Source organism: Chinchilla lanigera, unplaced genomic scaffold (assembly GCF_000276665.1).
Source record: "Chinchilla lanigera isolate Chin_1 unplaced genomic scaffold, ChiLan1.0 scaffold00009, whole genome shotgun sequence".
Lineage (NCBI taxonomy): Eukaryota > Metazoa > Chordata > Mammalia > Rodentia > Chinchillidae > Chinchilla > Chinchilla lanigera.
This window is the reverse complement of record NW_004955410.1, coordinates 12,436,994-12,451,089: the sequence shown is the minus strand read 5'-3', so window position 1 is coordinate 12,451,089 and position 14,096 is coordinate 12,436,994. Positions and strand designations below refer to the sequence as shown.

Sequence of the window (14,096 nt, the reverse complement as noted above, 5' to 3'; positions counted from 1 at the left end):
TATTTCTGCATCGAGAAGTCACATACATCTAACCCAACCATGTGAAATGTTTCAGAAGAAATTCAGTCAACTAAAAGCATGATACAGGCATGATTATGAAGTCAGAAGAATAAAACTTTTTGCCTTGATTATGGGCAAAAGAGAAAAATGAAGTCCTTTAATGAAGCATTCATAAAATTTGTTTAAACAGATCTGCATGGGCATGTCTGAATAGCCATTGATGCTGCACTTTGTCCCATATGATTGACACTTTTGAGTAATACCAAAAATGCTAGTTATTCTGTGATTTTCCTAGGAGCTTTGCATACTATGACTGCTTGAATAAGGGCTTCCCTTTCACTTACTCAAGGAGAGATAAAGGCATAAAAACAATGTATACATGCAAATGGGTATTTTCTCTTCAAATTAGTCATTTATTCAAATAATGATTCCACTTGTCAAGATCTACTTTACAGTCTTGAGTCAGTTCTAAGTAATAATTAATATTGATTCTTTTTTTTTTTCTCCCAGTATCGGGAATCGAACTCACGACCTCACTCTTGCCAGGCAGGCGCGGTGCCACTGAGCTAAATCCCCAGCCCTAATATTGATTCTTTGAGGGTAAATTGATGTTTTAGGCATTTCTACTCAGAACTGAGGTGTTACATAAAATAAGATGGCTGGTTTTCTCATGTGATCAGGTTTCCTGTGTGGACCATTTTCTTTTTTTTTTTTTCTTCAACAGATTTCCAAAACACTTTGAAAAAATGGCATCTGTGTTATAATTATATTTTAGCCTCCAAAAATGATTTCCTTTGAAGGAAAAATACTCCACTAGATGTATACATTCTATTGTTTAACAATTCTGTTTTATATTTTATAATTGTACTTAATATACAATTTATCCTATAACTAATAGATTTTTAATTGGCTTGGAAGTATGTTTTCATTAAGAATATATAGTTAATTATGAGCACAGTTGTTAGAAGGGTTTAGTAGCAGCTAATATCATTAGTATTCGAATTTCTCTATTTGAATATTTTTAAAGAAGATTTTTCAAAGTTAAGCATTTATGTAATTCCCAATTGATCACTGACAGATTGCAATTTGGTGGCATATATAAAATATATAAAAGCATATATACTGTGGCAGGTTCTTACTACAAGAGACCAACCACAATTCTCATCGCTTCTTCACACATTCCCACCAACCCCCTCGGTTTGTCTTCCAGCAATGGCAAGTCGGCAGGTGGACATTGCGACTCAGGGCTGGTTCATAGGTCTCATGTGTGCTGTCGCTCTCCTTATCTTAATCTTGCTGATTGTTTGCTTCATCAGAAGAAACAAAGGTGGCAAATATCCAGGTAAGAATGATAAAAATTGCTGTACAATGCTGCATAATTTATCCATTGAACTGAAAAGAAGGGGCTGGGGATTTAGCTCAGCAGCACAGCACCTGCCTGGCAAGCGCAAGGTCGTGAGTTCGATTCCTTGTACTGGAAAAACAAAACAAACAAACAAAAAAAACAGAACTGAAAAGAATTGTGTAGATTATAATCATCTTAGAGTTATAAATTTAGATTTTCTATTCAAATGATTTTTGATCCCTTTTTATAGAAAGGTAACCTAAACATTGTCAAGCATCATAGGGCATTTGGAGGAGCAAATTAATCTGTTTTCTGAAGACATTAGAAAGTCCTCTTCCTTAGGCTCCACACAAGTCATGCATACTGAAATAGCACCTAAAACCAGTGGAAGTGGGGTGTGAAATTTCCCAGAAGTATTGTTTGAACCCAATTTTGATATTGTGCTGTATGACATTGCTTTTCCAATAAGGTTGATAGTTTATTTGATTTTGACAGTCCAATGAATATGTCTTCTTTTTTACCTGACCATTTCTCCTTCAGTTACTAGAAGAACCCTGTAAAGAATAGATTTACCAAAAAAGTTTATTATCCTGAATATAACTAATCAATAGATTGGTAAAGTAGGAAAGAAATCTTAGAAAGTTAAAAAATTTTTCATCAGATAAGAGACTAAAGTCAACTTTGTCAACAAGTGTTCATTCTATTAGATTTTCTCAAAATGACTAGAATATCTCAAAATGACTAAAATATATGTATGGCTACATAATATATATGGTAATACAACATCTACCTGTGTAGAGAATTATTTTCCACTGGTTAGATCTCAGAGTATAGTCTAAACTTTGAACGAGGAAGTACAAGACCAAGGCATAATAATGCCATTTCAAATTTTTTAGTTAAAGAAAAGGAAGATGCCCATGCAGATCCTGAAATCCAGCCCATGAAGGAAGATGATGGAACTTTTGGAGAATACAGGTGAGCCTCTTTCTGTTACACGTCTCTCATGGTTAAAACTGTTTTGTTTTTCATTAAAAATAAATTTCCATTTTAGTCACAGGTTTGGAGGCAGAATACCTTTCTTTCTGTCATATTTTCCAGAAGCCTGTGCTGTGTTGATCAATCTAGCAAGCCAGGGTGTTAGAGTGATAATTAAAACTAGATTGTACACAGCCTGCATTATAAAAGGAATGTGCTCTATAAGACCAATAGTCACCAGACTTTTAATCTTGGATTGTTTTAAATAATATGAGCACCCCCACTGTTAGTCATGAAATGATAGCAAAGTTGTTTTAGAAGCTATGAATTTCTTTAGAAGCTATTTACTATTAGGAAATATCCATCAGTCTATTTAGGCACTGTGTTAATCCACAGAATTTTGTTAAAACATTTTTTGCTTGACCTCATCATTAAGAAAAACTTTTAACATAACCTAGGTGATAAATGTTTTTTAAAATCTATTTAAACAAAAATATTCTTGCCTAGATGTTTTAGGTCTTTAACAAGAGAGAAATGATTCTCTTAGAAATGTTTAAAAATGGAAACAAAAAAGTGTTTAAAAGATTTATATTCTGATATTCCAAGAGAATATTTATATTTATAAAATTCTTTATACCTTGACTTTTTTAATAAGCTTCTTGATTACATGAGCTATAATTTTTGGAGTCTGCATTGGCCCCATACTGAGACTTTTTGCCAGAAGAAAAGACATTTAGGTGAAATAAAACATTTCACTATTGTGATTTCCAGGTGAGATTTGTAGATAAAGATACTTGCGTTAAGTATTTCCTGTCCCTGGAACTCATTTGCGGTATTTCTGTGTCAATATATGAGGCATAAAATAATGCCAAGAAATGTAGAATTATTGAAAAAAAACATACATTTTCAACAAATAGGCTTTATGCCAGTTTCTATTCAGATATGAGTATTTTGCTTACGTTGTCTTAATGCCTGAGCTTTCATATTCTGATCTTTCCTTCAACAGTGATTACTATGATTTCTAAAAGTCCTCAGAATTTCTGTATCTTAAGATATAGAAAAATGTCTAGTGAGGGTTGTCTTGATGCCGCATGTTGGTTCAGTGGCCGAAAGTGTATGAAAACCTCAAGCAGCTTCCACTCGCTGTACCCCAAAGGTTTTCCTTGTGCTTTAGAGCAGCCAGCAGAGGCCCGCAGCCTAGGGCAGCTTCTGACACTGAGGAGTAGAAATCTTCCCTGATTTAACTCACTCTTCTGCATATTTCTTCCATGAGCAGGTGAGCTGGGACTTGCTAAACAACCTGTTTTAGAGCTCTTGAAGCTAGAATTCTAGATAGGATATGCCTACCACTCCCTTATTTATTGTGATGAAGTGATATCTTTATTATAGCTTGGGAAAATTACATATTTGCATGAACTGAAAATAAACTGAAAAATAAAATCCCCCACATGCTGATGGACTCCTGTTCTACATTATCATGCTTAAATGGATAGGACGATGTACTGCTCACCTTGTGAGCCTGCAGTAGCCCTTTGCTATTACAGTGATGTCAAACAGTGACCTGAAAGAATCTGACTTTCTGTGGGTAATTATGCTGCCTACACCATTATTAAAATGGAAGTTGAGTTTTGTAAACTAGTTTGAAATCAAGAGACTGCTCGTTTTACTTTCAACTCAGCCATTACCTGAGATTCCTTTATATACTCGGTTTGTCTAGATGTTTGTTTAATTTATAAAATGAGACAGTTGTTCAAGTGTTAGATGATCTTTGAAGGCTTCTTTTCTAGTTCTATGATTTCTGTGCTCTCTATGAGTTCTCTACTAACAACTTCTAATATGATTTTGTTTCCAGAGCAGTACATAGCAAGCATTTCATTACTGGTCTCATACTCGCTACCTGATTTACACTGTTTGATCATCTCTCTCACTCTGCCTTTTTTTTTGTCTTAGTGTTAATTCATTCATGCTGTTTGTGGAGCGTTTTCAAATGGCTGTCTTTAGCTTTTGCCTTGAATTTTCAAGATGGATAGATTTTAATTCGGGCCTATTGAATATAAACCCAATTGGAGTAAAGACAAAAGTAATTTTTACACATGTAATGACACTGATCTTAAGGGGACCAAAGGAAACAAAGATCTGATGGTGTTTTCAACTTGAAACACAATGGTGATGTGTTACTGTTGTTTTAAATGAGGTGTAAGCTCAAAAGGACAATCCCACATACAAAGTCACTTCCCTAACTTCCAAGACACCCTTTGTTACGGATGTGGCTTTGTCCTGTAACTTTCAGACACTACCTCAGAATTTTTTCCCTTTGGTTTTATTTTTATTTAAAGAACTCAGAAGACCATTATTATCTTAGGTGTCATAATTGATGAAAACGGTTCCAACTGTTTATTACAGAATTATTTTTTAAAATAATACATGAACTATCATTCTCTTCCCTAGATCATTGGGGTCCTTTCTCTGCTTTGCACTGAAAATAAATTATAATGCTCACCACACACCAACACCCACAAAATTAGGACTATTGCCTAAATGTAAATAAATTCCATTTATGGTTTGCTCCTTCTCCAGTCAGAGGATGAAACCATTTCTACATGGCTGGCTTGGAGCTAGAGGACATTTCATAGTGCAAAGAGGGATGGAACTTCAACAGTGGCCAAATTTGATTTTCTTTTTCGTACACTATAACCCTGTGCCCTCACTCACCCACCCTTAAGCAGCGATCCTCTCATGGAAGCCTGCAGCTTTCTTTGTTTGTTTTTTTAATTATACAGACAGTAGGATCTGCATCCTTACTAGCATGTAGAAAAATCAGAGAAACAATGCAACCAACTGTGTAAGTATTTTCTTATTCTTTAGATGCATTCTTTTTAAAACCAGAGTGAATCTAGGTGATAGATCCTATGCAACTGATACTTGATCTCACAGTTTACTGCATAATTCAAGGCTCTTGCCATGGGAATCCTGTCATTTGTGTGAACACGGCCCTGCTGCAAGTTTGCTAACCCACATGCCCAAAGCTTGCATGATATGGAGTGGTGTCACGTTTGTTACATACTTGATATTTATTCTGCTCACCAACATGACCTAATGCACATCTAGAGAGTGTGTCAGGAAGTTTTGGGGTCATGAATATCTACAAACTGTGTCATGGTTTGGCCATGGTAAGGTGTTGACTACGGGAAAGTCAAATTATCACAGATCTACTTGCTGCTGCTGAGTTTTACTCAGCTGGCATTTAATGGTTGTGTGCAACCCTGAACCAAGCACTACTGAAAAAATTGAAGTCCTTAATATTTAGTCTCAGTATAAAGGAAAGAAAAATGTATTTCAATCCTTTATCTGCCATCATATAGTTAAGAAGGAATAAAATATTTGAATGTTTGAGTCTCAAAGAATTTCTAAAATGCCCATCTCCTCTGTTGTTCCTTTGCCTGAATTCATCCAAATGTGTATTGAGTGCCTACTCTATGCCAGGCTTTACACATATTAAAAGCAGTAGAGTTTAGTGGCAATTAAGAGTTATGATCTAGTGAGGGATGCAGGGAAGTAAAAGGATGGTTTGACCAGAGTGTGAAAAAGACACAACTGAGTATTGAGAAAGCAGGGCAGGAAGCTGAAGCCAAGCACCCCATGTAGAAGGAGAAAGGTGCAGGCAGTCTTCCTCCAGGAAGTGACACCGGAACCCAGTTTTGATACTAGCGTGTGGATGTTTACTTCCACTGCACTCCAACTTTGATTTATTAATGAATATATTTTGTATCTATTATATACTATATTGTAACACTTTAAAATTCATTTAAATTCACTTTACCTTCTAGCCTAACAATAATATTGTTTGCCTACAAACATGGATAAATGATTTGTTTTTTAAAGCATTGCAAACTGCATAGCTAGTATGTATATAACCTTTTATCCTATATATAGGGAAATTATACCTATACATAGAATCTGTATGTATTAACTATACAGAATATTGGGTTTCATTGTGACATTTTAATGCATGCATGCAACACATCATCTTCAGTAACTTTTAATTCCTGTCATTTGGAAAACTATCCCTCTCACACTTAATCTGGACAAGATGACTTTCCTTGGCACAATGTTAAAAGCAGTTTATTTACCATTTCATTATAAAATTGATCTCTGGGGGCTGGGGATTTAACTCAGTGGCACAGCGCCTGCCTGGCAGGCACAAGGTCATGAGTTCGATTCCCAGTACCAGAAAAAAAACCACACGCACATACACACACACAAAAAAATGGACCTCTGAATTAATAGACTGCTTCACACAGACTTGAAATCACTCATCACATCTGAAGAGTTCTGTCTGGGTAGAAAGAGGGGTGACAGGCATAGACACGTATTTGTTGAGGGCCAACCATGTGCCCAGCACTGTGCTTGTGCCTTATATGATCTTTTTCTCTTTGGACTACCTTCTAATTACTGAGGCATACTATTATCTCATGCCACTTTTTTAAAGCTAAGGTTACAGAGATCTTGCTGTCTTTGAACAGCTTTTGCTGGAAGGACTCTGTGGATAGAGTATCTCACATCTTCTCTTCTCCTCCCTCCACACAGTGTGTTGCTGTGCTCTCGTCCACACAGCCGTGAAGCTGGGCTGGATGGATGCCTAGGGGGCCCCTCTTGGCAGGTCGTTATTCATAACTGACATGATCGCCCATGTAAAAAATCCAAACGGGAAATATATTAATTATCAGGGTTTAGTACTGCCGTTTGACACAAAAGTAGCATAAAAGTAAATTATATGTCTATGTATCAGCAAAAGTTGGAAAATGAGATTTTTTTAAATGAGTCTAGTTAGGAAAATATAAAAATATAATATGACAAAAAAAGATTTTTTACTGGTCTCAGAGCTTTATATTCCATTTCACTGTCAATTTTACCAACTCTGCACCAAAATTACACTGTCTTAACCACATTAATAAGTCCTAACATCTGCTAGGTCAAGTTCTGTAACTTTGTTTTTCTTCAGGAGTTTTTAAGATCTTCTTTGCCCTTTTCATTTGCACACACACTTTGAAATCATCTTGAACGAGTCACATAAAAACCTACCTGATATAAATAAATTAACTCTGAAGAGCTATCAGGGGAAAATCAAGTATTTTCAGTACTTGAGTCTCGTATCTATAGGTGTGTTATGTTTATTTATGTCTTTTCTAATAAGTCTGAATGAAAGTTTTATTTTCTTCACAAAGGTCTTTCACATATTTTATTTAATTTTTCTTATGTATTTCATATTTTATGGCACCGTAAATGGAATAACATTTAAAATATTTACTTTCCAGTTGTTTGAAAGGGTACAATTAAAATTTAATTTTACACTAAGTTATTTTTTCTAGTATTTGCCTGTAGATCTTTCTAGGTAATTCACATTTATGTACAATGACAATTACTTCTCATTTCTTTCTTTTTCTCATCACATTGCTTAGTACTTCCAATGAAATTTCAGTTTGAAAAAAAAAAGAAATTTCAATTTGAAATGGTGACAGTTGCCATCTCTACCATTGTTTCTGATGTCAAAAAAAAGCTTTCAGCATTCACCATCAAGGATGTTTACTCTAGTTTTCTTGTAGAGATCGGTAATCAGATTAGTGAAGGTATTTTTCTGTACCTACTATATTAAAATTTTTATTATTAATGGATGTTAAACTTTGTCACATATCTTTCCCTAAGTCTACTATGATCACCATAAATACTTCTATTAAAATGGTAAATTTTATGAATTGATCTTTCAATGCTAAAAAGATTTGTATTCCTGGACTAAACCCAACCTGGGTATATGCTATATTATCTTTTTATTCTCGATTGCTGACTTCAATTTGCTCATTTGTTTGAGGTTTTCTCATATATGTCCATGGATGACATTAGCCTCTATTTAGACTTTCTCTAAGTGTTATTGTTGATTTTATATATCTGTGTCAGACTAGCCTCATAAAGTTAGTAAAGGAGTGGTCACTGTGACATGTCCAAAACTGAACCACTGCTCTTGTCCCAGACAAGCTGCACTCCATAGTGACTTACACAAATTCCAAGCTTCCTGTCACTCAAACTACAAATCTTGGTGTCATCCTTTTCCTCTCTTATTCCATACCTAATCCATCAAAAAAAAAAAAATGCCATTGGTTTTGCCTGCAACATATGTCCATAATCTGAGCATTTTGTACCAGTGTCCCCTGCCTCTCCGAGTCACAGTCGTATCATTCCTAGATTACTGCATTAGCCTCCTCTAACTTCCTACAGCAGGGCCTAGAACCCTTGTTCCATAACAGGCCCAGAAGTATGTCCTAGAGTTTGCAGACTGTGCAGTCTCTGCTGCAGCTCTACAATTCTGCAGATGTAACACAAAAGCAGCCATAAACGCGCACAGCCCAAGTTTGCTGTAGCTCACCAACTCCTACCCTCTAGAGTAGGCGCTTCTCAAAGCTGATGACAGAGAAGGCTTTCAAAATGTGGATCAGATCAAGTGACTCATCTATTGAAAACCCTCCAGTGGCTTCTCCAGCCCTGCGCTTTCTTTACCTTCATTCTTTTAGTTTTAGCCACAAAAGCATCTTTCTGTCGTGAGAATAAACCAGCCTTAGGTCAGCGCATTTATACTGATTGTGGCTTTTGCCAGAATTGTTCAGCAGCTTTCCACCTGCTTAATTTAACTCTTTTAAGTCTTTGCTGAGATATCACTTCTTAACAAGTCCTTCCCTAGCCATCCTACTTCAGTACTAACCCTCCAACCCTTCCCTGAACATTTTCTATCTTCCTTACTCACCCTTTATTTTCTCTAGTACTAGCCACCTTCTGATACAACTAATTTTCTTTGTTATGCTGATTGTTAATTGAATTTTCCCCACTACAAGTAAGCTCATTGAAGTCAGAATTTTAGTTTCCTTTGCTCACTGCTTTATGCCTTGTGCCTAGAATAACTTCCACCTTAGAGTGGGCACTCAATAAACATTTATTGGATGAAAAGATGAGTGGATAGATTGCTGGATCAAAGAAATGCCGTAGACAAATTCCTGTAGTATATTCCTTGGAACAGTAGTTCTATAAAGCGGAATTAAGACTAGTATTTGGAATTCAGGTGACAAATTCTGCTCATTATTGAACTCTTCTGCAGCATTAACCTTCTCACCAACTCATACTCAATGTTTCACAGGAAGTCGTCAAGCAAAGACCATGATTAAATCCTAAAGATACTGTAGAAGCTATTTTTATATTTAGCTGGGTACTAGATACTGTGTCTTCGGAAATGCCTCCAAAGACAGGCCAGCAGCAGGTTCTTTGATGCCACTCCAGTTATTTATCAGCAGTACTGATAAAAATCAATTATTCAAATTGCAAAAGAACTTGTGCATTACTTAAACAGGTCATTTTCAGTACCCCATGGCAGTGTCATATTTCTAGCATTACTTCCCAGCCTTAAGATATTCTTATGGGAGACAAAATGAAATTTCTAGTTAATGGCCAAAAGAGCTAAGCCAGGCATGGTGGCACATACCTGTAATCCTAGCAATCAGGAGACTGAGGCAAGAGGATCACTGAGAGTTCAAGGCCAGACTGAATTGAATAGTGAGACCCTGTCTCAAAAAAAAAAAAAAAAAGCCAGAATGTTTGGACAACTTAAATCTTTGTGGCTTGACTAGAAAAGAAAGATCACTCTCTATGACAGGAAATAATTTAATCTACCAACAATATCTACCAAGTTGCTAGATAAAAGTACCCAGCTAAGGTGACCTCTGTTATATTAAAGCTTTTTATTAATATTGTGTCTGTTTTCTATTTTGCCCTGCATTTTTGGGGTTTTTTTGGGGTGTGGGACAAAATATTGGATTGCCTTTGTTTGCTATTTATTTCCAAATTTTACCTATTAAGGGATAGGTCAGAGTGCATACCTAAATAGTTATATGACCATATTTGTGGACAATTTTTTTTGGGGGGGGGTTAACAGGGATTGAGCCCAGGGCCCTCATCCTGAGCCACCTTCTTGCCTTTGTGTTTTATGTTTTGTTTTTTTGAGACAAGGTCTTGTAAGTTGCTAAATTGCCCAGACGGACCTCAAACTTGACATTTCCTGTCTCAGCCTTGCAGAGTGCTGGGATTACAGGCACGTGCTGCCATACTCAGGTAGTAGACATTCTTAAACGTAATGATTACTCCTCTACTTCCAAAAATTGTGCTTAAGGGGTCAACATAAAATAAACACACTAGTAGTAGTAATAGAATCCTATGAAGTTTTATTAAAGTACACTCTAAGATTCCCATCCAACATGGATAGTCATGAGAGAGGGTGAAGGTGGTTAGGATGGGACAGGAAGTGTTTGCACTTACGTGCTGGGAGTACTCACACTTTCGAATATATTGGCATGCCATTCATGTACAAATGAAGTACTTTTAAATTAAATGTGTCTCTTTCCAAATTAATAAATACTTAGCCATTGACTAAAATTTTTATAGGAAAAAAGTATACTATCAGTATAAGGATTTTGCTTTTCTTCTTAGGCTATTTTCATTTGTTTCTTCTGCATCCTTTTAATGGGATTTGTAGGTCTCTTGAAAGGTAAGGTTGAAGTTTATTAGTCTGGCCTGTACTTGATAACAAAACTATTTGAAATACAAGATTTTTTTTTTGCTTCTCCTGGCTCAGAAAAAAAATCCATATTTCACATTTAACCAAATTCATGCTCCTCCATTCACATCCAAGAGTAGGATATCAGAGATGTCCAGTTTAACGTACTAACTTCTGTATTTCCCATAAGCTTTTGCCCCACCCCTACCCCATGAATTCAAAACAGGAATGATTTTTTCAACTTTTCTCAGTTCTTCCCTTTTTAATGCTTGTGATTATTTCTGGATTGCTTTCCAATCAGGAATCAGAATCTCATTGAAATTAACATGCACTGTCAGAAGCCATCCACTCTACTGAGGACTTCATGATTTAACCATTCTGCACTTGATTTTCATTCCAGCTCCATCCTAGTCATTGCAGTCAACCTGGCAGTTAGATTTGGCTAAAGAAGCTCAGGACTCCAAATGCTTTTTCATATTTTGCATGCATGGTCTTTAAGAACAAAATATGTTACCTGCCCACCGTGTTTTACAAAAACGTATCCCCTCTTTTCCAGTGACGCAGAAGACCACAAGCCTTTGAAAAAAGGAAGTCGAACACCTTCAGACAGAACTGTGAAAAAAGAAGATAGTGATGATAGCCTGGTTGACTATGGTGAGGGGGTGAATGGCCAGTTCAATGAGGATGGCTCTTTCATTGGACAGTACAGTGGTAAGAAAGAGAAAGAACCAGCTGAGGGAAATGAAAGTTCAGAGGCACCTTCTCCTGTGAACGCCATGAATTCTTTTGTTTAACCTTTAAGCTCTTTGTCAGTGTCCCATTTCTCTAGGATATTTATCTTAAGCACTTGTTTGTCAGAACTCTTATACTATGAATATATGGGTTGAAAGTATGCTTTCTTTGCTCTATGTTAATATTATGAGCACAGTGAAATCAAGAACATAACTCAGTCGAATGGTATGTTAACGTGAACTTGAGTGCAAAGTGCATATACTTTTTCATTTAATGTGGGGTGTTTTTTTTTTTAACTTCCTCAGAACTTGATCAAAATAATGCAACACCATCAACATATCATATTATTTCCTCTTCGTCATACAATAAGATGCATGGAAAATGCTACACATTTAAAGAACATACCTGTGTATGTTACTGAAACATGGTTTGACAGTTTGTTTATACTATCCTCAGCTGAACCCCTAAATATGAATTCCGTTTTCATTGTTGAGAGTGTTACTGTAGTATTTTCTAGAACTTCAATGTCTTTGTGGACATTGTTGTGAAATTGGTGACTCTACGTCTAGCTGTTGTTAGTCTTTTTGGGAGACTATTAGGAACAATATGTACAGTATATTCTTGCTAAATGAGTTAACTATGACAGTTGCATTTGCTGATGCTTACTGAGACTCTGTTACCTGCTTTTTGCTCCTGTTACTTCATAGGCTTCTTAATCTTCCAGGTATTACAGCAACACAGTGTTCTACTTTTTACATTATTATCTCTATATTCAGTTATTTTTAAGCAAAAACAATGGGTATTGCCATGCATTTTGGCGTTTGTGCCATACTGAAGGAATTGAAAGCAAATCACCCAAATTAAATTTCAAAAATTATTCCAGAAAACACAGGGCAAGACACATGCAGTGCCTTCAGACAATAAGCATTCCATAGCATACCACATTCTCTAGCAGCTGATATGGTCAGCTCCATCCTACACTAATGTCATTGTCAAAAAGTAACTTTTAGAAAGCAGAGATAATGAAAACTGCAAGACTGAAAAAAAAAGAAATATGAAAATATAAATGGTAAGACATCATTTTGAGGAGCGTTTCCCCATAAATATAAAAAGAAGAGCTCTATCATTAACTGGGGGCACATGATGATTTTTGTGATCTTTTATAGTTTCTATTCGGACAAGTCACATTCAGTAAGAAAATGGCAACATGATAGAAAATTAATAGAAAAACAAAAAAGTTACCTTAAAGCTAAAAACATATTCGAGCATGCCAACCATAATACATTATTCTAAGGTTTTACCTGTGTGAACTTTTGCAGTTCTCTGCAGCATTAAGCAATGTGTACACAAATTGCAATGGACACATTACAGAATCTGACAAGTGCTTAAAAGACCAACAGTCAAAAGGAATTATATCTGCATTTTAAATATATATATATATATCCTATCATATTCATAAACAATATCTACCAAATGGTTAACCTCCAAATATGAAAATCTATAACAACCTATGGTTGAAGGAATGCTCAGTTTCATTTGCCAATAAATTGGTTTCTCATAACTTGCATCAAGTTTAATTTTAAGTAAAGCTTTTATATGTAGATATTTTGTTGAATTTGTAAATATACTTAAAGTGTAGATGATGCAGTATGCTTACAGGTATTACCTACAAATAAATAGCAACCAATGTTCATGTTGTACTGTGCAAGAAGTAAGCTAATTAATACAGTGTGTGGGGTTGCAAAGCATCTTTTTGTATGTGTTTTTTCCCTATTTTTGCTGTGAAACTGAAATAGTGAACTTTTCTCCATACTGACAGCAGATTTCTAGCTGAAATCCTCAGAGCTTTTCCTGTGGAGCACAGTAGGCTTTGTGACCAGGTGTCTTTGACATATGCAGGTAAAGCATAATTGAGAGTAATCCCAGGTCAAGATGGCACTAAATGCTTCCATGTCTCTATATTCACATTTTATGGATCCACCTATCTATTGGAAATACAAAAAAATAAAACAGGTTTGTCTTGGCATCAAAGAGCACAATGATAAGTTACTTTAAATTTGTCAATGTTTGAGAGAACAATAAAAGCATAGTTTTTACTCTTCCATAATGGTAGATGCTAAATTTATCTGTGCATGAAAGAATCACTTCTCAAATAATGCAACAGATTTTGTATTAAAAATTAAATGTGGTTTTAAAAGTCCCTCTCTCTTTTGTAATTTATCATGTTCCTGGTGGAGTGTGAATGTCCAAATAATGGTATGTGTAACAGTGCAGGTAAATGTGACTGGACTTCTTTCAAAAATGTAATTATTAAACAGTCTTGATCTCTGTGATTTTTAACTTTTCCAACATACATTTCCTAATGTTTTAAAGTAGTGCAATTTTTTTTTTTTTTTTGTTTTTTTTGTTTTTCTCCGGTACCGGGAACCGAACTCACGACCTTGCGCTTGCCAG

At 35.7% G+C, this 14,096-nt stretch overlaps 1 protein-coding gene across 25 annotated transcripts in view; it reads left to right on the top strand.

The window, feature by feature from the left end:
* The window catches only part of Nrcam (neuronal cell adhesion molecule), an 80,836-nt gene extending 66,994 nt beyond the window's left edge, over positions 1–13,842 (top strand). For 17 of the 25 annotated variants that reach the window (XM_013510550.1, XM_013510549.1, XM_013510552.1 and 14 more), the window contains 4 exons: positions 1,211–1,342; positions 2,242–2,320; positions 10,890–10,901; positions 11,467–13,842. In XM_013510550.1, the coding sequence (XP_013366004.1) occupies positions 1,211–1,342; positions 2,242–2,320; positions 10,890–10,901; positions 11,467–11,704 (461 nt within the window). In that variant the 3' untranslated portion in view covers positions 11,705–13,842. The remainder of the gene's footprint in view (positions 1–1,210; positions 1,343–2,241; positions 2,321–10,889; positions 10,902–11,466) is intronic. The other 8 variants (XM_005377295.2, XM_013510542.1, XM_005377296.2 and 5 more) reach the window with 1 other exon arrangement.
* Positions 13,843–14,096: the final 254 nt, after the last annotated feature.